Source organism: Oryza glaberrima, chromosome 10 (assembly GCF_000147395.1).
Source record: "Oryza glaberrima chromosome 10, OglaRS2, whole genome shotgun sequence".
Taxonomy (NCBI): Eukaryota; Viridiplantae; Streptophyta; class Magnoliopsida; order Poales; family Poaceae; genus Oryza; species Oryza glaberrima.
In genome coordinates, this window is record NC_068335.1 from 6,452,385 (window position 1) to 6,477,440 (window position 25,056).

General features: G+C 40.1%; 1 protein-coding gene and 1 long non-coding RNA gene across 4 annotated transcripts; one reads left to right on the forward strand and one right to left on the reverse strand.

Annotated features, from left to right (window-relative positions):
- Positions 1-1,031: 1,031 nt before the first annotated feature.
- LOC127785701 (uncharacterized) lies at positions 1,032-15,975 on the forward strand. Its single transcript, XM_052313101.1, has 3 exons — positions 1,032-1,125; positions 15,149-15,274; positions 15,920-15,975. Exons 1-3 carry the CDS (start codon positions 1,032-1,034, stop codon positions 15,973-15,975), a joined length of 276 nt encoding a protein of 91 aa, XP_052169061.1.
- Positions 15,976-16,327: 352 nt separating this feature from the next.
- On the reverse strand, positions 16,328-20,297 carry LOC127753200 (uncharacterized). 3 transcript variants are annotated; one of them, XR_008012512.1, is made up of 4 exons: positions 19,821-20,297; positions 19,211-19,247; positions 17,499-18,543; positions 16,328-16,853 (listed from the first exon to the last, which is right to left on the reverse strand). It is a non-coding gene; the product is annotated as an uncharacterized LOC127753200 (long non-coding RNA). The 3 variants fall into 3 exon arrangements; XR_008012513.1 differs by having other exon boundaries at positions 19,211-19,264; XR_008012511.1 differs by having other exon boundaries at positions 19,211-20,297.
- Between the last annotated feature and the right edge of the window lie 4,759 nt (positions 20,298-25,056).

Consider the following 25,056-nt stretch of genomic DNA (forward strand, 5'->3'; position numbering starts at 1 on the left):
CGATAACAATAAGATTCATTGGCACCAACATAACCCCATCCATTCCAATAAATACGGCGCGCATGTATTTTAAGATTTTCTTTGACTGAGAATTAGTATAAATTTACAAACATATTTGATAGAAAATTAGCATCATTACAAAGTGTTTTACAATACAAATATAACAATTCTAATTATGCATTAATTACTAGTCATCAACCCATGCGTGCACTTGCACGGGTTAGAAAAATTATGTGACATCAATTAACTGACAGGGAAGCTTTATTGGAGCCTCCATTTACTAAATATAAGATTTATTCTTTGTTTCTCATTTCTTTCGGTCAAAAACATGCATGTGTGTTATTCATAGAAACGGAGGTAGTATTTGTAAGAAGTACAGTAGCGAATTGTCAAAAAGCTCTCGACCTGGTGCGATAATATACACACATCAACCTGGACACGCAACCTAGCTGGACTACCATTTTTAAACCTATTTGGTCACTAAGTCACATTGGGGAGACTAAGTAAACTAGCATAGACTCACATGGCATGAAAGCCAGCCATGGTACTAACTCGTCCACTTCTCCGTAGTACGCTACAAACACAACTAAGTTATCTTATGTAGGACTACTCCATAGTACGCTCAAAACAGTGTTACTCGTTGCCTTTTGCCTTCATCTGACGGGTACGAGCCAAGTGTATCGGAAAATCTTCTCTTATGCCCATCGGCAGAAATGTTCAAATGTAAAATTTCTTGGGAAGCAACACTAGATATGAAGAGTTTGTTCAGATAGGATGCAACAAACATGTACATCCATCAACTGTATACATGCATAGGATACATATATACAATTGAAGTATACTATACAAGCAGGCAGCCATTCGCACCTTGTCCACACCAGGACGACCCATTTGCATCTTATCCACATCATAACATAATGCGTCTGCCTATAAATAGCAGCAGCAACTTCCATTCAAGAATCACCTCTCAATACAAAACTAAGAAACATAGCTAGGTAACCAAGAAAGGGTAGCAGCAGCAGGAGGAGGCAATGGAGGGAAAGAGGACTACTACTTTGACGGTGATCATGTGCCTGGTCATCTTGAGCCTCACTGTTGACTCCACCACCACGGCTGATAAGGGATGTTAGGTCCCGATTTTCCGATAGGTATTGATAAACAGTCGATTTGGGCGGAGTTGCGACACAACTCGGTCCGGCTTCTAAACGAACACGCTACTGAGTCCCGCAACCGCAGCACCACGTCTCCTGTGGTTATCAACCGTGCCGAAACCCAGTTGATCTCGCCGAGAAGGCTAATCCCTGCATGCGAATCAAAGAACACAAGCAAGAATAAGATAGATTGCAACCAAATTGCATATGAATGATTAAGAGTACGAATTTGGGGTTCCACAAACCGATCTAGCGACGAAACTGTTCTTAACAGAATAATCTAAGCAAAACCCAACTCTAAACGATGACGGCTACTGAATAAATGTGATTAGGGACGTCCTAGGGTTCCCCTTTAAAGATCTATGTAGTAGAGTTGCCTTGTAAGGGGAGATTAGAATATCTATGATCCTAAGAGTGTGATGATTGCTTTGGTGATTAATGACAACCCATTGTTGGAACTAACTATTTCCATGAGTTGGTGAGATTAGGTTAAGTTCCGGCATCAAGTTAAAAGATTGAAACTAGAAGATGGACATTATACCTTGATGAGGAGCAAGTGAAGACATTGATGATGTGGGGTATGGAGTGGCTATCTATGGCAAAATGGTGAAGGGCAAGCAAGGCTTGGCTACAGTGGACCATGGGGGGGTGAAGAGCAAGAAAGAGGCTTGGCGCCGATGGACCAAATCCGGTGGTGAAGGGCGAGTCAAGGCTTTGTCGTCATGGACCGTGCGAGGCCATTTGAAGCTATGAGTAATCCGTATCAATTATTAGAAGACCGCAAGATGGAATGCCGAAGATAAAGAGGATGTGGTTCTCCAATGAACATCAAGTCAAAAGCCAAAGTGGGTATTGATCAAGGCAAAGGTATAATTGATTTGGGACTAATATGCTTAATGAGTGTAGGTTGCTTAGGAGTGGGCTAGGATGCTTGGAGACCCCCCAAAACATCAAAATCAAAGCGGCGAGAAGACTCGGAGCCGAGTTAGACTAGTTTACTTTTTCGCTTTGAGTTTAGGAAAAACCGTACTATTAAGAGGTGTTCCAAGTGTGGTTCTGAGATAACACAAGTGCTTGTAGTGGTGTCCAAGTGTTGAAATATTTTTAGGAGCTGTTTTTGAAAATGGCTCTACTCGGGACAGAGAGTCCCACCCGGAGGTTCTGTCCAGAACTTCCTGGCGCCGAGGTGAGGTTGAAAAATTTCTTAAGTGCTGCTCGGAAGTTCCTGGCACTTTTACCTGGATCCTCCTAGCAGGTTTCCAGTTCAAACTTGTGAGTAACGGCTAGATGACGTCACCTAGCTGTTATATATATGGATCTCGTCCCCAAGTCACCCTTTGGCCATTCCACTTTAGTTCTTGTGTTCCCTAGCTTGTTCTAGCCTCTCCCAATGTGATTTTGTTTCCTCCACCCAAATCTTGTGTATTTCTTGAGTGAGAGAGTGATTTTGAGGGTGGTGGTGAGGATTGGAGAAGGTTTTGAAGGCTAGGATGACTTGAGCACTTGGGGTATCTCGTTGGGCTGTCATTTGGAGCTTGTTACTCTTGGAGGGTGACCTCCTAGACGGTTAGGTGTCGCCCTCGAGTTTCCAACAAGGTTGTGGATTGACCCGGGCAAGTTTGTGAGGGCGTTATTCCACCTCCAAAAGGAAACGAAATACACAGTGAGTGAATTCCGAGCTGAGGTTTAGGAGGTCGTCTTGATAGAGCAAGCCTCACTTGTGGTGTTCTCTTGGTGTTCAAGTTGGGATCTTAGTGGTCACTTGAAACCAAAGAGAAGTACCTAGGGGTGTTAGCTTGAATACTGGAGACCTCTTCCTAGGCCTTTGCTTGGTGAGGCAAGGGGTTAATCAAGACCTGGCTCTTTGGAGCTCCTCAACGGAGACGTAGGATTCTCGGTGGAGAATCCGAACTTCGGGAAACAAATCTTTTGTCTCCTCTCACTCTCTTTATCTTTGTGATTGTGATGCTTATCTCCTTATTTGCCTAGTTGTGCTATCATGTCTCCCATTGTATGATCACTTGTGATATCTTGTGTGTTTTCATATGTATTACTCTTGTTTGAGACATGTTGTACCTCTCTATGGTTTAGGCTTCCTTGTGATTTAATTTACTTGTTGTGAGGTGCTTGAAATAGCAATTCACAACTGCCCGGAAGTTCCTAGGAAGAACTCCGGAAGTTCCGGGCAGCTTTCTCTGCTTGTGAGAAAAAGCTGCAGGAAGTTCCGGACCTTTTGCCAGGAAGTTCCGGGCCTTGATTTTAACCGCTGCGATTTGAAGTAAATTTTAGGAACGCCTATTCACCCCCCCTCTAGGCGACATCACGGCCCTTTCATTTGGTATCAGAGTCTAATCTCCGGATTGGCTTAACCGCTTGGAGAGAAGATGTCGGGGAATGGCGAGAAAAGTGTGAAGGGTAACATGGTTGATACTCAAGATGCTACAATGTCAACAAGAGGTGAAAATTTCCTTGAACTTCGCATGCTAAATGGTTCAAATTATATGTCTTGGAGTACTCGCATGCTTTATGTGTTTAGGGCCATGGGTCCTCAAATAGAGCGAGTTGTAGATGTGAGCATTTCTCCTCCTAGTGATCAAATGCTATCATTTGAAGAGGAAGAGAAATGCATACATCTCAATGCTCAAGCTACTAATGTTTTGTTTAGTGCTTTGAGTGAAGATGTGTTTGAATCCATCATGCCACTTGAGGATGCTCATCTCATTTAGAACACACTCAAGGAGAGATATGACAAGTCCGAGTGTGATGAGGTAAAGCTCGCTATAGAAGAACCACTTGTGGAGTGCTCAAATTCATCGACAATTTATAAAGAGTCTCAAGTGATTCTATCCAATGGTCAAGATTGCCTTACCACATTCACCTCCTCACCGACACATGTCTTCATTGAAGGTAATGAAAAGGTGAGTAGCGTCAATGTGGATACTTCTACCTCCTATAGTGCTTGTGAAACTAATCTTTTGAAGGAAGAAGTATGTGGGAAAAAATGGCCAAGTGAAGAATTTACATCTCCAAGATGCTCATCTCCACGCTCCGATGAATATTCTTGCATAATTGAGAAATCATCTTTGGAGAAAGAAAATCTGGAGGTTAAAGCTCAACTAGTGAAGCTCACTAGCAAGCATGTGGACCTACAAGAAAAGTATGATGAGCTTTTGTGCTCTCATGGAAATCTTGTGGATTCACATGCCATGCTAGAAGTAACTCATGAGGTGATCATAACAATGGTAAAATCCTATGTGTCTCATGTTCAAGTTGACTTTACTTGTGCTAACTCTTGTTGCTCTCAAGCAAATATTTTTCCGAGCACTATATGTGACTTGGATTATGTAGAGAAAAAGGATAAGCGCATCGATCATGGACTTATTGGCAATGCTCAACCTTCTCAAGATAACCGTGAGAGCATGGTGAAGAAGCTTGAGAAGGGAACAACCGTAGCTTGCAACAAGTTCTATCAAGAAGATATCAAGTCCAACAACAAGATCAAGGGGCAAGATCAAAGGAAGAACAAAGCTTCCATTACTTGCTTCAAGTGCAAGAAAATGGGACATCATGTGAGAGATTGTCCTTGGAAGAATGAGAAGAAGTTGAACAAGAATGAGGATCTTGCTCACAAGTTCTTCAAGTCCACCAAAGAGGGATCTTTGCCTCAAAAGATCTTTGCCTCAAGTTGTCCTCGCAAGATTGATGATGAAATCACACTTCCAAGAAAGACATCAAGAATCAACAAAAGGAAGTGCTATGGTTGCAATGAGAAAGGGCATGAAATTGGATTTTGTCCTCACAAGAAGGATGATCATTGCAACCGATCAAGCAAGAGGCAAACCGGCAACAAGCAAGTCAAGAAGCAAGATAAAAGCAAAACTCAACTTTGCTACAATTGCCGGGCAAAGGGACATATTGGTAAAAATTGTCCCATTGGTAACATTCCTAAGCCAAACCTCTCATTTCATCACAATTTGCTTAGGAATGCCAAAAATGGCACTTGTGCTACTAGGGTGATTAGTTCACTACATGCTAGCACAAAGGCCATTTGGGTGGCTAAATCTCTTGTGACTAACATCCATGGACCCAACATGATTTGGGTACCAAAATATGCTTAGATTGTCAATTAGGTACTTGGAGGTGCATTGGAGACTCAACTCATCCTTGAAGAACTAAGTGTGTACAATGAGCCAAAAATATAGTCAAGGATGCGAATAATTGCTCTACATCAAGAACCAATGGCATCTCGGTAACAAGTATTTACATTGAAATATCTATGTCCTAACCTTGTGTAGGTTATCACTTGTGTATAATGTCTATCCTTTAATGGTGCTTAATTGATTGGCAAATTTGATCACGAGTAATGTTTTGGTTATCTCATTTAGGGGGAGTGTTATAACTTCTTATATCATTTGCATCCCTTAAATGTGTTTTGACTAAATTGAAGCTATAATAGTCTTCAAAATTCTATTTTGGTTTAAAAGTAAAAAATCTATAAAATTAGTTGTGAAAACTTGGTTTTTTTGTTCAAAAGGGTTCTTACACCTATTTGAGAAGTATTTAAAAAGTTGATTCAAAAAAAAAAGTTTTGGAAAGAAAATGTTTTAGCCTCTAAATGTAGATGCTAGGATCTTGTTTTTGCTTTTAAAATGTGTTTATGTCAAAATATGTCCTAAAAGGTTTTTGCAAATAATCCTTTTGTCAAGCCACTAGAGTTGGTCATTTCAAATCTTTTTGGTATTTAAATATATTTTATATGATAAATGATTTGAAATTATTTGATCTCAAAATTCACATGAAAACTTATATTGACCATATTTGGTCCTATTATGGCATCGAGTGAGTTTAGCGACTAGAACCATATATTGTGATGTATATTGGTTCATGGAGGTATTTCAAACTCATAAAAATCAAATTGTCTCTAAAACATCTCATTTTACTCAAAATTGCATTTGGGTCATTTTGTTGGAACTTCAACTTTTTATCTTTCTTCGAGCAAGGAATTAAACATAAATCCTTTATAGTGATTTTATTGGTGCTAGGACAGGTGTGAACAAACATATGGTGATACCCAAACAAATCCCTCACACGAGCACCATGGATTTTGATGGTTTCCCAAAAACTCGGTTTTTACCTTTGGTTTTCCAAGTTCTTTAAATTTGGTGATGAAATTTCAAATATTTTGGTTATTTCTTGTTTCATCTGATTTCCCATGTTGTTGTGAGCTTGTGGTTCAAATTTCGTGAAATTCCGTGTTTGTTTGGGTGATTTGGATCAAAATCTTGAAAGTTCTCAGGTGCTGATTTTGTCGGCTAGGAAGTTCCGACCAAAATGCTTGGAAGTTCCGGTTAGCACTCTCTGTTGAGACAAAGAGGGCCGGTAGAAAGTTCTGGACAAATTGGTAGGAAGTTCCGGTCCAACTTGCCTCAAAACATAGTTTAAAAATCTTGGTTTAATCGAAAAGTTTGTTTTGACCCAAATACTTTTAGCTCAAGCTTCCAAAATTCAAAAGTTCAAAAGTTTACATGAAATGTTTTCTAAAAGAGTCCCTTAGGTAAAAATTCAAAATTCTTATTTGACGGTCCAAAGTTTGTGAAAAATGTTTCAAAGCGTTTCATCTTTTATTTCAAATGTTCTAAAAAGCTTTTGGAGTGAAATTTTTGTTTTTGGAACAAAATGTCATTTATCCAGCATGTTGTTTTGATCATATTTGGTCTATATTTGCATATGGTGGGTTTAAACAATTTGATTAATGTTCTTTGTGAACATTGGCTTAATTTGGTATTTCTAACCCATCTAAGTCTTTCCAAATGTCAAACTTCATAAAAAATCTTTTGGTTGAAATTCATTGTTTTAAAAGTCATACTCTTGATAGAAAATTCCTTTAGTGAAATTAATTTTGGAGAAGTTTCTCTCAAGTTTAAAGATCATTTTTGCAAGATTGAAATATTTCGGACTTTTTCTCTCTTTTCTCAACTTATAGAAATTTTCAAAAAAACTTGATTTTGATCTAATTTGTAATCTTTATATCTCAAAATGGGTTGTGTCGTTGTGATTTGGAAAGAGCTTACATTGTAACTTTCGATTCTCTATAGTTGGACTTCATTAACAAATTTTGTCTAAATTATCAAAGGTCATTTGAATGTCATTTCAATGCTCTTTCTAAGTTATTTTTTGAGTTTCCAAAATTTGAACATCTTCAAATTTTCAGCTTTCTTAATTCTTGTGATCCTTGTACATGCATGTTGGTTGAGACATGGGCAATGCTCCCACAATGAAATTTGTGCATTATCATGTAATCTATCTCCAAGGTTTGTTGTAGATTTTTCATCCCATGGATTGGATTACCTTCATGTGTGAACCGAAAGTTTCGGTCTACTAAGGACTTGTATGCTCCAATGGTAAATCTTTTACATCATCTCTACATATACAAGCTTCAAGTGTCATGAATATTCTTTCTTATGGTTGATTGCCATGCATTCATCTATTATCTTGTGGCAATTTACATGCATTATTACTACCCAATGTTTAGCACATGTATATTCTTGCAAATCATTTATGTGCAAATTGTTCAAATTATAGGGTGTACTCCTCATTTCTTTTCATTAGACAAGTGCATGCTTCTATCAAGTAATTCAAATGCTTGCATGCACATATTTAGGGGGAGCATGTCCTATGTTTTGTATTTTTGAGACTAACTTCTTGTTAAGTGTATTTTATGTTTAGTCTCATGGGAAGTGAAACATTCTCAAAGGTATGCTATTCACAAGTGGTAATTCAATTACCTTTTCATCTTATATTTTATCTAGCTACCTTTCATAATATAGATTAAATTCCCTTGCTTGATTTAAATGTTAAATAATGCACATAAATTTGCCTTCCACCATATGTGTGCATTACTTTTGGGAGAATTTAGTCTATATTATGAGGTTTCACGAATAAGTGATCCAATTTTCCTCCACATCAAAAGGATCATTATTTGTGAAACTCATGTGCTTTTGATGCTTTCTCTTTTCTATTGATTCAAATAGAGAAAAGAGATAATGATGGATCAAGGAGAGATTGATTTATGATAACCGAAGGAATGGGTGAAGAAGGATGAGATTGGTTAAGCACCATCATCTTGAGATGTGAGGTTTATGAAAGTGTGCTTTACAATTCTAGTCCTTAAATTTATTTCTTTTGGTGATATTTGCCTCCTTGACCCAAAATATAGTGTAAACTCCTCCCCGATTCTCATTTGAGTAAAGTGCATATGTACGCATTAAATTTATCCTTATATGCACATCTTGAGGGGGAGTTTATTCTATACCTTGGAAGACTAATGGTTTAAATTGAGTTTATCTTTTTAGACTCATGTCGGAAGTGGACGACTCCTAAGGTTAGATTTCATTATTGCTTCTATGAATTTTCTTTGCAACCTTGATTTCATAATATAGGATGGATTCTTGTGTTCCCTCATTTCTTTTGTGAAAGTGCATAAGATTTTTTTTTCACTCTTTGGTATGCACGTATTTAGAAGGAGTTCATCCTATGTTGTGATGTTTCATAAGTCTTGATATGTCTCTTCATCATCACTACTTATTGGGTCTTGGCTTATGAGACATTTCTTTCGGGCATACATGACTTGCCTATAACATTATATGCCCGACATACTTTTTGCCCTCCTTTAAGTGAGTTTTGGGAAAAGTATGTGTTAAAGAGAAAATATTTTTTTTGAATCATGCTTTTGTGTCTTTGCTCCAAATTAAGTGAGTTTATCTAATCAATGTATTTGCTATATGTGCATATGGGTTCTTACCAATTGTGATTATAAACTAGGCCTATCTCTTTTGATTGGTATTCTTCTATCAATTGGTGTGGCTCATATGCACGAGACCAAAAAAAGAGCTTGCTTTGGATTGGTGTTTCTTTGGACTCCAACTCTTTCTATTGGAATTTCGATGAGTTCAATTACTTTATTCGGTGTTGGTGCACATGTTTTTCTTGTATATCTTCTTGTGTGTACCTCGAGGCTATTTGTACTTTGCTATTTTGAAACTAACGCTTTTGATAGAGTTTCATCTTGTTGTAGCCTCTTTGGAACACGAAAGGTATGTTAAACCTTTTTTTCCCTTCAAGTGTATAGGACTTGTGTAGTTCTTATGTACTTGATATGATTTCTTTTTCTTTATGCTCCCACCCAAACATTCAATCTTTTGGTGTTTGATGCCAAAGGGGGAGAAGTATAAAGAGAGAGATATAAAGGGGAAAGTGTATACTCGTTTCATATGTTGATGAAACCAACCCTCTAGTATATGTTTCATGCTCATGGTAACATATACTAGAGTATTCTCTTTAAATTCCTATTTTGTGATAGTGTTGTCATCAATCACCAAAAAGTGGGAGATTGAAAGATCTATGTAGTAGAGTTGCCTTGTAAGGGGAGATTGGAATATCTATGATCCTAAGAGTGCGGTGATTGTTTTGGTGATTAATGACAACCCATTGTTGGAACTAACTATTTCCATGAGTTGGTGAGATTAGGTTAAATTCCGGCATTAAGTTAAAAGATTGAAACTAGAAGATGGACATTATACCTTGATGAGAAGCAAGTGAAGACATTGATGATGCGGAGTATGAAGTGGCTATCTATGGCAAAACGGTGAAGGGCAAGCAAGGCTCGGTTACAGTGGACCATGGGGGGTGAAGAGCAAGAAAGAGGCTTAGCGCTGATGGACCAAATCCGGTGGTGAACGGTGAGTGAAGGCTTTGTCGTGATGGACCGTGCGAGGTCATTTGAAGCTATGAGTAATCCGTATCAATTATTAGAAGACCGCAAGATGGAATGCCGAAGATCAAGAGGATGTGGTTCTCCAATGAACATCAAGTCAAAAGCCAAAGTGGGTATTGATCAAGGCAAAGGTATAATTGATTTGGGACTAATATGTTTAATGAGTGTAGGTCGCTTAGGAGTGGGCTAGGATTCTTGGAGACCCCCCCCCCCCCAAAAACATCAAAATCAAAGCGGCGAGAAGACTCGGAGCCGAGTTAGACTAGTGTTTACACCCAAATTTGGCACCTATGAACGAAATAGGGGAAAATTGCCAAAGTTTGGAAAGTGACGGGTTTCCTTCACAGGGCCGGTCAGACCACAGGTATATGGGCAGTCTGACCGGCTAGTAGGGCCGGTCTGACCGCTGGTATGTGGGCGGTCAGACCGTCAAGGTCCGAGTCCGAGTTTGTTTTCGTCGGGTCCCGGGTTTCCTTGCTCGGGAAGGTAGGTTTCGTGTTTCCTTTGGTTTCTATCCCGAGTTGGACGTGGAGAAGGGCCTATAGAGGGCAAGACCAACCCCTATTTAAGGGACAAGGCCGGTTCATTGTAAAACACCCAAATACAATTTACTTGAATCGTTCTTTTACTATGTTTTTCTATTTTACCCTAGTTTAGTCCATCTTTGTCGGTTTGCGCCTTAAACCGTCCGCCGCCGCTGCGAGAGTGCGACACCTCTTTGTAGGTTTGTCCTGAAAACCTTCCGTTTTGCCCACGAGACGGGTAGTTAAACTCATATCGATCTAAATCGGCCTAGAGGCTGATTTTGATCTCTAAATCGGCTTCGCTAGCCGGTTTAGCTTTTCTTTTTGCAAAACTCATCTTGATTTGGCCCTTTGGCTAGATCGAGGTGGTTGTCGACTCCATATCACCGCAAGGCGTTTAGGTGTTGCGATCGTGCTTGTCGACTTGTCAAAAAAGTTGCCAACAACTAGTTTACTTTTTCGCTTTGAGTTTAGGAAAAACCGTACAATTAAGAGGGGTTCCAAGTGTGGTTCTGAGATAACACAAGTGCTCTTAGTGGTGTCCAAGTGTTGAAATATTTTTAGGAGCTGTTTTTGAAAATGGCTCTACTCGGGACAGAGAGTCCCACCCGGAGGTTCTGTCTGGAACTTCCTGACGCCGAGGTGAGGTTGAAAAATTTCCTAAGTGCTGCCTGGAAGTTCCTGGCACTTTTACCCGGAACCTCCTGGCAGGTTTCCAGTTCAAACTTGTGAGTAACGGCAAGATGACGTCACCTAGCCGTTATATATATGGATTTCGTCCCCAGGTCACCCTTTGGCCATTCCACTTTAGTTCTTGTGTTCCTTAGCTTGTTCTAGCCTCTCCCAATGTGATTTTTCTTCCTCCACCCAAATCTTGTGTATTTCTTGAGTGAGAGAGTGATTTTGAGGGTGGTGGTGAGGTTTGGAGAAGGTTTTGAAGGCTAGGATGACTTGAGCACTTGGGGTATCTCGTTGGGCTGTCATTTGGAGGTTGTTACTCTTGGAGGGTGACCTCCTAGACGGTTAGGTGTCGCCCGCAAGTTTCCAACAAGATTGTGGATTGACCCGGGCAAGTTTGTGAGGGCGTTATTCCACCTGCGAAAGGAAACGGAATACACGGTGAGTGAATTCCGAGCTGAGGTTTAGGAGGTCGTCTTGGTAGAGCAAGCCTCACTTGTGGTGTTCTCTTGGTGTTCAAGTTGGGGATCTTAGTGGTCACTTGAAACCAAAGAGAAGTACCTAGGGGTGTTGGCTTGAATACCGGAGACCTCTTCCTAGGGCTTTGCTTGGTGAGGCAAGGGGTTAATCAAGACCTGGCTCTTTGGAGCTCCTCAATGGAGACGTAGGATTCTCGATGGAGAATCCGAACTTCGGGAAACAAATCTTTCGTCTCCTCTCACTCTCTTTATCTTTGTGATTGTGATGCTTATCTCCTTATTTGCCTAGTTGTGCTATCATGTCTCCCATTGTATGATCACTTGTGATATCCTGTGTGTTTTCATGTGTATTACTCTTGTTTGAGACATGTTGTACCTCTCTATGGTTTAGGCTTCCTTGTGATTTAATTTACTTGTTGTGAGGTGCTTGAAATAGCAATTCACAACTGCCCGGAAGTTCCTAGGAAGAGCTCCGGAAGTACTGGGCAGCTTTCTCTGCTTGTGAGAAAAAGCTGCCAGGAAGTTCCGGACCTTTTGCCAGGAAGTTCCGGGCCCTGATTTTAACCGCTGCAATTTGAAGTAAATTTTAGGAACGCCTATTCACCCCCCCCCTCTAGGCGACATTACGGCCCTTTCACCCCTAGGACGCACACCCCCTTTGGCTAAGCCCACGACACAATTACAAGGCCCAAAACCCAAATCAGATTCGGACTGGATGATGTGGCTTTTTTTGCAGATTCCCGGCAGCTCGGTTGGAATTTTGACATGGGACCAAAACCATCTCAAAGTAGACTCCATAAGCTTTCCAACAAGTACTCATGGGCCCTGAAATTCCTTCTAGATCAGCGGCTAGGTCCGTTTGAAGTTGATGCTGTCAGGAGGCCCGAATCCGAATCCAAAACATGTACAACTTTATCTCTTGTCTTCTATGGACCAAAAGTGACATGGTGAGATGAAAGAAGACTTGGAGAAAGTCTTGATTTGGTCCCCAATCAACTTCTTCAATCATCCATCCATTCCTTATGCTCGGTCTCTTTTCTTTCGCCCAAGCAAGTACCTCGGCAAACGAAAACACACAGAACTCATTGTGTAGCAACATTTGTTCAAATATATAGCAAGTAAATCTAATATAGAACATATGCACCTTTGGTTGATAATACATAAGGTAGTCATGGTTATATCCAAGCTAGTTGTGTCCTCATCATCCTCCCCTTCTTGATTGGAAACCGTCCTCGGTTTCACCTTGACATGGTGCATTTTGAACTTATCATTTTCTATCACAACATCCGGTGAGGAACATTTCTTGACAGCCATATGGTTGGATCCTGAAATCTTTTTAGTCGAATAACCACAACAATCCCCTTCTTGCAAACCAACATGTAACTCATTTGAATGACTAGAGGAACTTGATAGAGAATTACGTATGCACATGAGGTCCTCTAGACAATACATTTCATCATGAAAAGGAGGTATAGTCAAATTCGAACAAATATATACTCGATGCACATTATATTCTCTTTTACTATCATAATTGCCATTAATATGAAAAATCACATCAGAAGGGCATGGAAATTCAAATCTAGCAAATAATTTCTTCTCTAAACAGTTGAGTGGACAAAGATCCTCAAATTGAATATAACCCCAAGTATTTAAAGAAGATAGCGATTTAACCTCTTCATTCTCACTAGCAATGTGAATAACATGTTTAAACTCAACACATGGTGGCTCTACTATAGAACTAACATGTTCATTCACTAGTTGTGGCATGGATATAAGTGAAGCATCGCACAACTCTTCTTTATCACAAGAAACATCAAGAAAATTGTTTTGTGACAAAGGTATTTCAGCAATTGTTTCCACTATGGGTTGCTCTAATGTAGCATAAGTAGTGGACATAGTTGGTACATCATAAATATGCATACCTTGTGTAGCTGTAGCACCATTATCATTACCTTTTTTCTCATCTTCAGAAATTATCGGCGCTTGGTCAATTGAACATTCTTCAAGCATGCATGGAGCTATAGATTAGTCTTTTTCCTCTTTGTCTTTCTTCTCCTTCTCATTACCTTGGTTATTCTCAGATGCCTGCAAAATATTAGTATCCAAAACAATAGGCATAACATTACGTTCATTTTGTAATAACTCAGACTTAGTTGAAGGCATCACAATAGTATCTTTCCTGGTATCTCTGAAAATCTCATCGATTCTATTTTTCGTCCTTTTAATACTATCTTTGAAAATTTCCTCGATTCCATTTTTCATCCTTTCAAGATTATCTTCGAAAATTTCAGTAAAACTCATGGGTACCAATTTCATTTTCTGACCATTATGTCTAAATGTGTATGTATTAGCAACAAAATTATGCGATCCATTATTAGCATATACCCATGGTTGACCAAACAACAAAGAACATGCTTGCATAGGGACAAGATCAAAATTGGCAGTATCTTGCAAATTTCCAATAGAAAAGTTTATTCTCACAATTCTATTTACCTTGAACTTACCACAAGAGCTGAACCATTTGATGTAATATGGATGAGGATACGGTTGTGTAGGCAACTCAAGTTTCTCAACCAAATCTGAACTCACCAAGTTATTTTCAACTCTCACTATCGATTATAGTACGACATGCTCTATCCTTAACCACAAACTTTGTTTCAAATAATTTGTGGTACTGCCATTGCTCTGCTTTCTCCATTTGAGAACTTAGCATTGGTTGCACCAAACTACTGTCATCACGTGCATCTATGGAAGGTGATGTAGCAACTATGGTTTGTCTCCCATCCAGCTTTATCTCATGTCCGTAAGAGATGTAACCTGTCATTGTTAGTAGAAAAGAGAGAACAACAGAACAATATTGTTCCTATTAACTACAGAACATGGATTGTAGTGGAGACAAGGAAATGGAAGCGTCTTACCAAGCTCTTACAAGTGTCTTACCAGCAATGCTAAGGACGGTACAACTAGTGGCTGGTTTGTGACACCTTGCAGGACATGATGTGGCGATTGCAAGGATCAAAGCGGTGCTGACCAGAAGAATATATGTGGATGAGATATGTGGCTTGTTTTGAAGATTCCCGGCAGCTCGGTAGGAATTTATACGTGGTACCAAAACCATCTGAAAGTAGACTCCATAATCTTTCCAACAAGTACTCATGGGCCCCGAAATTCCTTCTAGATCAGCGACTAGGTCCGTTTGAAGTTGATGCTGTCAGGAGACCCGAATCCGAATCCAAAACGTGTACAACTTTATCTCTTGTCTTCTATGGACCAAAAGTGACGTGGTGAGATAAAAGAAGACTTGGAGAAGGTCTTGATTTGGTCCCCAATCAACTTCATCAATCATCCATCCATTCCTTACGCTCCATCTCTTTTCTTTCGCCCAAGCAAGTACCTCTGCAAACGAAAACACACAGAACTCGTTGTGTAGCAACGTTTGTTCAAATATATAGCATGTAAATCTAATATAGAACATATGCACCTTTGGTTGATTAATACATAAGGTAATCATGGTTATATCCGAGCTAGTTGTGTCCTCATCAGCGGCAGAGTGCGACTGCTGCATATCCGCCTGGGCAAAAGCATGTTATTTTGCTTGTATTGCTGCTGGTGGCAGCGTCACAGTCTACAAGAACACTTGTTGTTTCCCATGTACTCTGACCGATTCTGGTAAATTCACTAAAGTCACTCTATTCAATGTATTTGTTATATGTACATACAAACTTTGTAGCATATCATGGACTAATAAATATATGTTGTCGGAACATAAAGGGTCTTTCCCGCCCCAAAAGCTAGCTAATGAGGTGAGGGGTCCACCACTTATATCATAGGTCCTTTGCCCTTCCACAACCAATGTGGGACTATTCAACATTCTCCCCCTTCACACATTGGTGTCCCTTATCTATTCACCGCCCCTTCACCATTTCCCCACGGTCCCTCAGGTATACCGGCCCCACAGGCACCCACGGTCCATTAAGCCTTCACACGCTTTGTCCCTCGGGCAGAGATGTTGATCTAGCCAGGCTCTGATACCACTTGTAGGACCATAAAGGATCTTTCCAACCCCAGAAGCTAGCCAATGAGGTGAGGGGATCCACTATTTATATCTTAGATCCTTTGCCCTTTCACAACCAATGTGGGACTATTCAACATATGTGTGGCCTTCCATTTATTTCCATCAATGTATTTTGTTGACTTCACTTCCCATCTCACAACTTCATGCATATATCCTGCAACATGAAGACAACTTATACTCTACTTCCACTACAAAATTAACTGATGCGCTAATGGGATTTTCATATTTTAATTTGACAGTTATTGCTAAGATGGATGAAATGGGAGTTCTCGCTAGGATGGAAGGACAAGCCTAAAATAACATGCTCGCACACTACAAGAGATCTTATGATAGGTGACGTTTCATTTACGTCACAAACATTGAATTTTTCGTCACGTTCCGTAATCTGTGACGCTTCCGTGACGAAAATCCATTCGTCACCTATCATGCGTCTCTAATGATGTTCTATCACGAAACCTTATTTTTTCGTCATTAATCTAGTGACGATCCTTCTGTCGTCATAAGTCTATGACGTCCGTTTTCGTCACCATCAAGCCCAAAAATCGTCATAAGATGCCATATGGCCTGTTAAGGCCCATGTAGTGAGCAATATGATTATGGGCTTAGCCCAATGACAAGCCCAACTAGATTTTAGCTTGGCCCATCTATGATGTAGGACATTTTCAGACTGTTTATGGGCTGTTTATGGGCTGAGCCCAATTGAGGATGGATTTATACACTATTTCAGCCCAATTTTATTAATCCATTTACAGTAGTATCAAAAAAGATGAGTGGGCCAAACCCAGTTTGAAAGACAAAGGCCCAAGCAATATACCCAATAACAAACATATAGCACAAAGATTGTAGCCCAGTTAATATCCAATAAAATTCAGTTCACATATGATACATTGCAAATACATATGGGCCGACCCATTCACATATTCAAATACAATCACAAGTTTGATAAAAAATATATTACAAGGTAACTTGCCAAAACAAAATACATCAGTACATTGACCATGCATATCCAGCCAGAAGTCACTGACCAAAACAAAGTCACATGTCCACATGGGCCGACCCAACCATGTCCAAATACAATCATAGGTTCACTTACCAAACACAATGTCACGTGTCGAAATCACACCAACCATACTGCCATCTCTTAATGAATCAGCAAGACAACAAACCTTACCTCTGAAATTACATGCAAACAATTTGTAAATGCATGTTTAGTTTCAGCTGCTGAAAGAGAAAATTTACAATATCTAATCTAAACTACTTATTTATTGGCAAAATTGGTTATATAGCATCGAAAGTTCACGTTTTTGGTTTTATAGCACCGAAAGTTACCGGTTCACTTTAATAGCACCCAAAGTTCACCATGTTCCCATTTTTAACACTTCCGTCAATTCTCGATCGTTTCCCGTCCGTCTTGATCCAGCCACACACACGATATGACGTTTCTACCCCTCACAAGTACAAGTATAATGCATGTCAATGAGGGGTAGAAATGTCATATCATGTGTGTGGCTGGATCAATAACGATCAAGACGGACGGAAAAATTGACGGAAGTGCTAAAAATGGGAACAGGGTGAACTTTGGATGCTATTAAAGTGAACCGGTAACTTTCGGTGCTATAAAACCAAAAACGTGAACTTTCGATGCTATATAACCAATTTTGCCTTTATTTATGTACATAACCATGAACAAAGAATTCAAGTACACTGCAAACTACTTGAACAGATCAAAGGTAACTTATGCATAAAGTAGACCATGGAGTTATACTCATTTCTCATATAACAGTAAAAAAGAAGCGAAGCAATTTACTGATATCTTACCATGGCATGTCAATGAGATCCTGTCCTTTGCTGTGTTTCACAGTTAAAAGGAACATGGAACAGTAGAATAGTATGGAACATTCTCATGGTTAAGTTTCTTTCACACTTGTCCTATAGAAAAGCAAACATTAGTAGCACAGTATTTGTAACCACTACCATACAAAACTTTGAACCACCGCATGTGGCCATACAAAGCTTTGAACCCCTGCATTGCAAATTGAGGCACAGGCATAGGCATAGGCATTGCAAATTGAACATATAGTACTAGTAAGTACCTAAATAGAAAGAGAACATAGGCATAGCAAATCAAAACAATAGAGTTATACATGCCAAGACATGTGAGACATATGCATAGTAATGTAAGCCTACTGCAAGCAGAACCCCTCCCCCTTCCCTCTACAACAAAACAAACTGAATTGCAAACTCAATTGGATGTGTACATAGTGCTTTATCGACAGATTTTCAGCCATTGTAACAGTAAAGTGTGGATGATAAAAAAAATCATATATGGTGACCACATATTATGAAGCTACTATTGGGTATGTTTTCGGTTCAGATTACAGGGTAGTTACATGGATCTGATTTCAGTAGAACCCAAACATGAAACCATGGCTAATTTTTTATGCTCTATTATTATATTGGATATGTGCTAGGAAGATTTCTGGGATGTGAGAAAGATTTAACTAATGTTCTGTAGTCATCATTAAGGTCATGATGCTACACAAAGCACTTCCAGCCCTATATATCTGATCACACTAACAAAATGCAGCTACAAGTACCCAACACATAAGTTATTTATATCAGAACTTAAAAGTACCCTTCTATGTAAAAGCTAACATCCCAAAGAGAATAAGAATCACCTTTGTCATACAAGGTGAGCACATGTAATTATACAAGACCAAAAAGTTGTAATTTAAACAGAAGTGCTGAGACTATTGTTTATATAGATAGCTAGATCATTGTGCGTGCTAACCTTGGAAAAAAAGGAATAGTTTTCACCACCCAGTTACTACCTTCTTCAGATCACCACCCAGTTACTAAAACCCTGCAACAAACAGAACCCAGTTAGTTGAAAAAAAAATAGCTAGTTGATGAAATTTGCTATATAACAAAATGTTCTTTTCCTACACTGTCAAATTGCTTCTGAAAAGATGGGTGCAAATTTTAGTTTGTCATAAGGCTGAAAATTTGCTTACAAAACAACTCATGGTCAATGCTAAATAAATGAAAGTCATCTGTACTGACTGATGTTTTGGTAACATAAGAAAGCTTTTTTTTACTGAAATTTGAGAATTGAACTAACCTATATTGACTGAAACATACAAACAAAACTATTTCGATAAACTAACCTATATTGACTGAAATTTGATAAGGACCTCTACTTGCTGAATTTGCTAAAATATAAAACCTAACTACTATGCAGAGTTTTGTTTCTCCCTGAACTAGTGCTCTATATGCCCTACAGTATCTACTCCTACTTTGTCCAAGACAATTCTACTGCATTTACAAAACTAATATATACTTTCTGAAATTTGTTAACAGAACTAATATGTACTTGCTGAAATTTACAAACTACAAAAATAACTGCTGACAAAACCAATACCCATTTTGCATACAAAACAAAAGACTGAACATGGGTATATAATTTAGTTTGTAAGTACACTTGATTGCTCTAGACCATAATTAAAAAATAAACTGATAGGAAACCTAACCTAACATAATTTGTCATATTCCTCTGATTATCTCCACCTGCACATCGCACATTTCTGAAATTTTCAGTTCAGCTCGGTTCAGCATTTTGTAACAAAGAAACTAAGCATGCTCAGAGATCAGGGAAAACGATATATATATACTTTCTTCTGAAAGATGGATGGTTTCTGAATTCTGATGAGATTAACAAACAAAGCTTCAATTTGATTACAAGTCAAGAATTATGTTACTGTGAGGTTAGGTGAGGTGAGGAATTCAAAAAATGCAAATTGCTTCTGGTGGAGAGTTAGACAGTGATAGATGTGAAGGACTTTCTCCTTTTCGGCAACAACAAACAACATATATTGCAGATCTTCAGAGCAGTACACTGCTGCTGTGGCTGTGTCTAAATGCCTCCTATAAAGTTATACTAGTACCCATATATGCATGCACAAAAGATGCACACACACACACACGCAGACAAATCCAAGTGATGACTGATGCTGATGCCTGATTCCTTGTGGTGGTTTGCAGTGATGGCATTTCACTAGCTATAGCTACCTTCTCCTCCTCTCACATGACAGATCGATGCCCCAACCAACCAAACCTATATATTAGTAAAGCTATAGCTACCTTATCGTCGGCGGCACCGGATCCGCGCGGGGCGGCCGAGCCGCCCCGCCTCCGCGGTGTTGAGGAGGGGGGAGGGTCGCCTTATCGTCGTCGTTGTCAGCAACGGTGAGGAGGGGATGGTGGGCCGCCGAGCCGAGGTCGCCGAGCCGCCGCCCGCCGCCGCCGTAGCCGCTCCCTATGGCGGCGGATCCGGCCCTCCCGAGGGCGGCGCCGCCGGATCCGCCGCCCGCCGACGCCATCGCCGCTCCTGCCCGAGGTCGCCATCCGCCGCCGGCACCACCCGCGTCGTCGTCGTCGTCGCCCACTCGTCGTCGCCGTCGTCGGGGTCGGCGTCGTCGTCGTCGGGGTCGCCGCCGCCGCCGCCACCACCACCGGGGAGGAGCGGCCGCGCGCGGAGGGCAGCCCGAGCGACGAGGGCGCCGAGAGAGGAAGAGAAAGAGTGAGAGAGAGAGGAAGAGAACGTGTGAGGACTGAGGAGAAGGGGAAAATATCAGGGGGAGAGAGAAGAGAGATGAAATTTTTGAAGTGGTGTGGAGGGAAAATTTTCATTGAAATTTTGAATCGATTTTTATAGTACTAAATCAACTTAAATGAAAAGGTTGTAAAAAATAAAGTTGTACAACTCATTGAGATCTATCAATTTCGTTTTGGTCATTTCTCCATCCGAGTTTGATTGAGGTATATAAAATTTGAATTTTAAAATATATGAAATTCAAATAACTTTTGGGTAGTAAATGATTTCAAATGAGAAAGTTGTCAACAACAAAGTTGTATAACTTATCAAGATCTACAACTTCTGTTTTGGTAAATGACTTTGTTTGAACAGTATGAATTTGAATTTCAAATTATGACAACTTCAAACAATATTTCAACTGAAAAAGACATCAATAACAAAGTGGTATAACTCATCAAGATCTATAAATTTTATTTTAGTTATTTCTTCATCCGATAAAGTGATTTGTAATATTTTTCACAAAATGTAGATATCTCTTATATAGTGTATAAACTATAAGAGAGATATGCAAATTTTATGAACAATATTACTATTACTTTGTCGGATGAAGAAATGACCAAAATAAAAGTTATAGATATTGACGAGTTATACAACTTTGTTGTTGATGATTTTTTTAGTTGAAATCATTTAATATTTGAAAATGCTGTTTGAAGTTGTCATAATTTGAAAATCAAATTTAAATTATTGAAAACAAAGTCATATAGCAAAATGACCAAAATAAAAGTTATAGATATTGATGAGTTATACAACTTTGTTGTTGATGAATTTTTCAGTTGAAATCATTTAGTATTTAAAAATATTATTTGAAGTTGTCATAATTTGAAATTCAAATTCAAATTATTGAAACAAAGTCATATAGCAAAATAACCAAAATAAAAGTTTTAGATCTTGATAAGTTATACAACTTTGTTGTTGAGAATTGTTTCATTTGAAATTATTTACTACCCGAAAGTTTATTTGAATTGAGAGGAGGGAGTCAAAATGGACTTCTTGGTAAGGGAGGAGCAAAAGGGCTGGGCCGGCGGCCCAAAGAGGGAGGAGGGGAAGGGGAAGCCAGCCCAAGGAGGGTGAGGGAGGCTGAGGGCTGAGGAGGGAGAAAGTAACACTTGGGCCCAAAAAGGCCCAAGGAGAGAGAGGGAATTTAATTTGTTTTCCATTTATTTTACTAGGTTAAATGAAATTTGTGGTATTAAAATTAGTTATTGAGCTCCGAAAATTCACAGAAAATTTCAGAGAATAATTTAGAACATGTAGAATATTAAAAAAATATTTCCGGCCATGATTTTTAAAGGAAAATTTTAGTTTCCTCATTAATTCACTTGATTAAATTGCTTTAACTTTTAATATATTTTTCTAGAAATGCATTATATAAATCTGTGACGTTTGCTATTTGGCGCTTATGACAAATTAATATTCGTCACAATGTCCCATTGAAATACTTTATGACGATTTCTAGTTGGTATTAACGACGAACACCTTTTTTTCGTCACTAAGCCACCCCATCTCATACTAATCGTCATAAAATGGAATATGCTAATGACGAATAGCTCAGACGTCATGAGAAATTCGTCACAGAAGGTCATATTTCTTGTAGTGGCATTGCTACCAGCCTGAATGCCATTCATAAGCATATGTTGTTTTGCTTCAAGTTATGGCCAAGTTATGTTAATGTTTATTTACAATAAATTGTTGACCATATGGGACGACCTATAGTCGATCCATCTGTTGGTCTCAACTCTATGTATGTCGTGCACGTGTGCGCGTGTGTGCACTCACAAGCATATGTAATTCCTCTTGCTACATTTAATATGGCCATAGCACTATCCACTGTGTCATCTGTTGGTCTCTGACCTTAGCAGTTGATTGCAACATGATTATTATTATTTGTGTGTGCATGTTCTTTACTTAATTTATTCTCAGCGGATTTCTGATGTTTTTGTGAGTTTTAGACTATGGGAGATAATTCACGGAGGGTCTTGTCAGCCATAGTCTTGAAGGTTGGTGGCACTGGTATGGCTGGTTTCTTTGTCGGGAGAGTTTTCTGCGGAGCGATGACTCGCGGCTTGACGCTTCGAAAGTAAGCTTCTGGATTTTCCTTAAAGTTTTCCGGCAAGTTGAAACCAGTCATGCACTACTCTGTTTCCACAACAACAACGAAAACAATCAAGGTTAGCCTGCAAAGGACAGTGATTATACAGAGGTAAATATAAAGTATTAGTATTGGTAATCTCTATTATAAATATTCCCCGGCAACGGCGCCAGAAATACTTGTTGGTATTTCTTAATGACATTACTAGAAATATAATTCACAACAATGGCGTAGAAATACTCCTGATATATGGCTACAGAGTTTATCCGCAAGCGCACGTATATACCATTGTAGCATTTCACCTGAGAGTATTCCAAGGGTATCGTATTTATTTAATCCCGTGGGAAGATTATAGTAGAGAGAACCGTACTAATAACATATATTACTTGTAATAATCATAGTCTAAATAGGGGTTAATATAATCCATAGGGTAGAATGACACACAAGCATAGAACTACTCATTCTCATACTGAATTATCTAAGCTAAGTGGAAAGAAAGTAGAAAAGAATCTATTCCTATACTTCTAGTATACATAGTATACACACATTCTAGTTATATGATTAACTAGCTAATACCCTCTTTCCGATGCCCTCCTAGTACTTCGAGAAGCCAACCCTGACTACCGAGTTCCTTACGACAGCCCGTCATGACCATACAACCGGGGCTAAATACGGAGGAGTACCCTCCCCAGGAAATTAACTTAGGACTATATACACACGTGGAGGAATACCTGTACTGAGCTGTCACCATCCGCGGCCCACCTCTCATCCATAGCATATAACCCCAAATAATGATACCCAATAATCTATACACCACGCCTAAACTACCAGATACTACTCTAATATCATCGTCATGACATAGAGTAATTGCATAAGCAAACATCTCTTGCGGAGCTGGCGGCGGCGATGGAGGAGATCCCCTCCAAGCATGCGGCCAGGATCGGGGAGGAGACATCGAACGGGATCTACACCGGGGCGTGCCACGACCTTGCGTGTGTAAAGCTGGCGCATCCTGAACTCGATCTGCGCGAGATCTTGGATCAGGGGGCGGCTAGCAACACGCGTAAGGAGGTGATGGAAGAAGTCGGTGACCTGGGGGAATCTGTTCTCCCGCTTTTTGAAGAGTAGGGCCTCTTGTACTTCCTAGATATGTTATGTAAGACTGGATCTTAACCGTCTTTGTGCGAGCAGTTATTATTCTAGCTTACTCTTGCATGTTGATCTTGAAAGCTTTTTGTCCCTTGTAGAGATGTTGATGACGAGGATGTCTAGCAGCGCGGGCAACCCGAGTCACCGGCGATTATTCCGGCTCTCACGTTTGAACCACAAGTGTCGCCTGACAATGTAGACCAAACTCTTGCCTCGGGGATGGAGATGGCGACCACTTCCTTAGGTTAGTGATCCATTCATCCCTTTTTGCGCCTCTGACTAGATCACCTATGTTCTCGGAAGAGGCGTGTAGCCTGACTTAGTCGTTCCCACACTGAGCAGATCTCGAGAGTGCTCTTGCTGGCCAAGATCGTCGTATCCAATATTGGAAGACAAAATTTGAAGTAGCGGAACTCGAGAGAACTATGCTTGCAGTGAAGAAAAAGCAGGCTGTGGAAACGCTCCGAGGTCGCGAGGTGTGAAACTCGTACTTGAAGAGTTGCTGCACATCCATGGCCAAGGTTTGTAGAGAGCTTCGAGTACCTCGTGGGGATCCCGAGGAGTCCGCGGCTGGGTACATCTCGTGGCTGAACGGAGCCTGTGCTCAACTTGATGGCGTCGGCAAGCGTATCGACGAGGCCTTGAAGCAGGAATATCGTCGATCGAGCCGATATGCCGGAGGGCACGTGTTGGCTTGTCTACGAGATCATCGCCCGCGCCTGGACCTCGATTTTCTCCGTGAGGGTTTTGCTCGTTCTCGGAGGACTCCGGCGGAGATAGACCACCTGGCGAGGTCGATGGCACCGTTGGCGGAGAAGATATTCCAGTCTATGGATTGGCATTGGCCTTCTTGGTAGTCTTCGTACCCTGTGATAGATATCTCAGGAAAAAGGTGTAATATAGCTTTGGATTTGTGTAAAAACTGTAAGAAGTATTTTGTAAAATAGAAAAGAAATCTATCTTTAACAAATCTTTCTTACTCCGGATGTCGTGTGTAAGAGTGTGTTCTCAGTTCACGACTTTAGTCAGCCGTTTGAGTCGTATACTCTCCCTAGCCCCTAGCCTTGTCGTCGGAGGAATTTTCTCGGAGGATAAGGCTTTTGGACCTTTGACCTGCCTTTGGTTGAATAAGCTCTGATCCTAGTCCCTAGCCGTGAAGTTGGAAAGTTAATTTCCGATTTCGCGGCTTGGTTAATACGCACGGCAAGAACTCTTACACGACCAAATCTTACATGGTCTTTCGTCTCTATAGGATCTAACAAGGCCTTATCGGCTCTGGGCGTCCCCAGCCGAAGATCCCTTGGGTTCCTCGGAGGCCTTGTCGAGACGGCGTAAAGAGACATGAGGATATGTTTCAACGCTAGGTGTCATCAGGGTAAGGGATCATTGGGCGGGAACACTTTGATTGTAATATGGGCCTAAGAATAGGCTTTATTGATACTGTAAGGTATCTTACAGGTACGGATGGTATTGACTCATACATA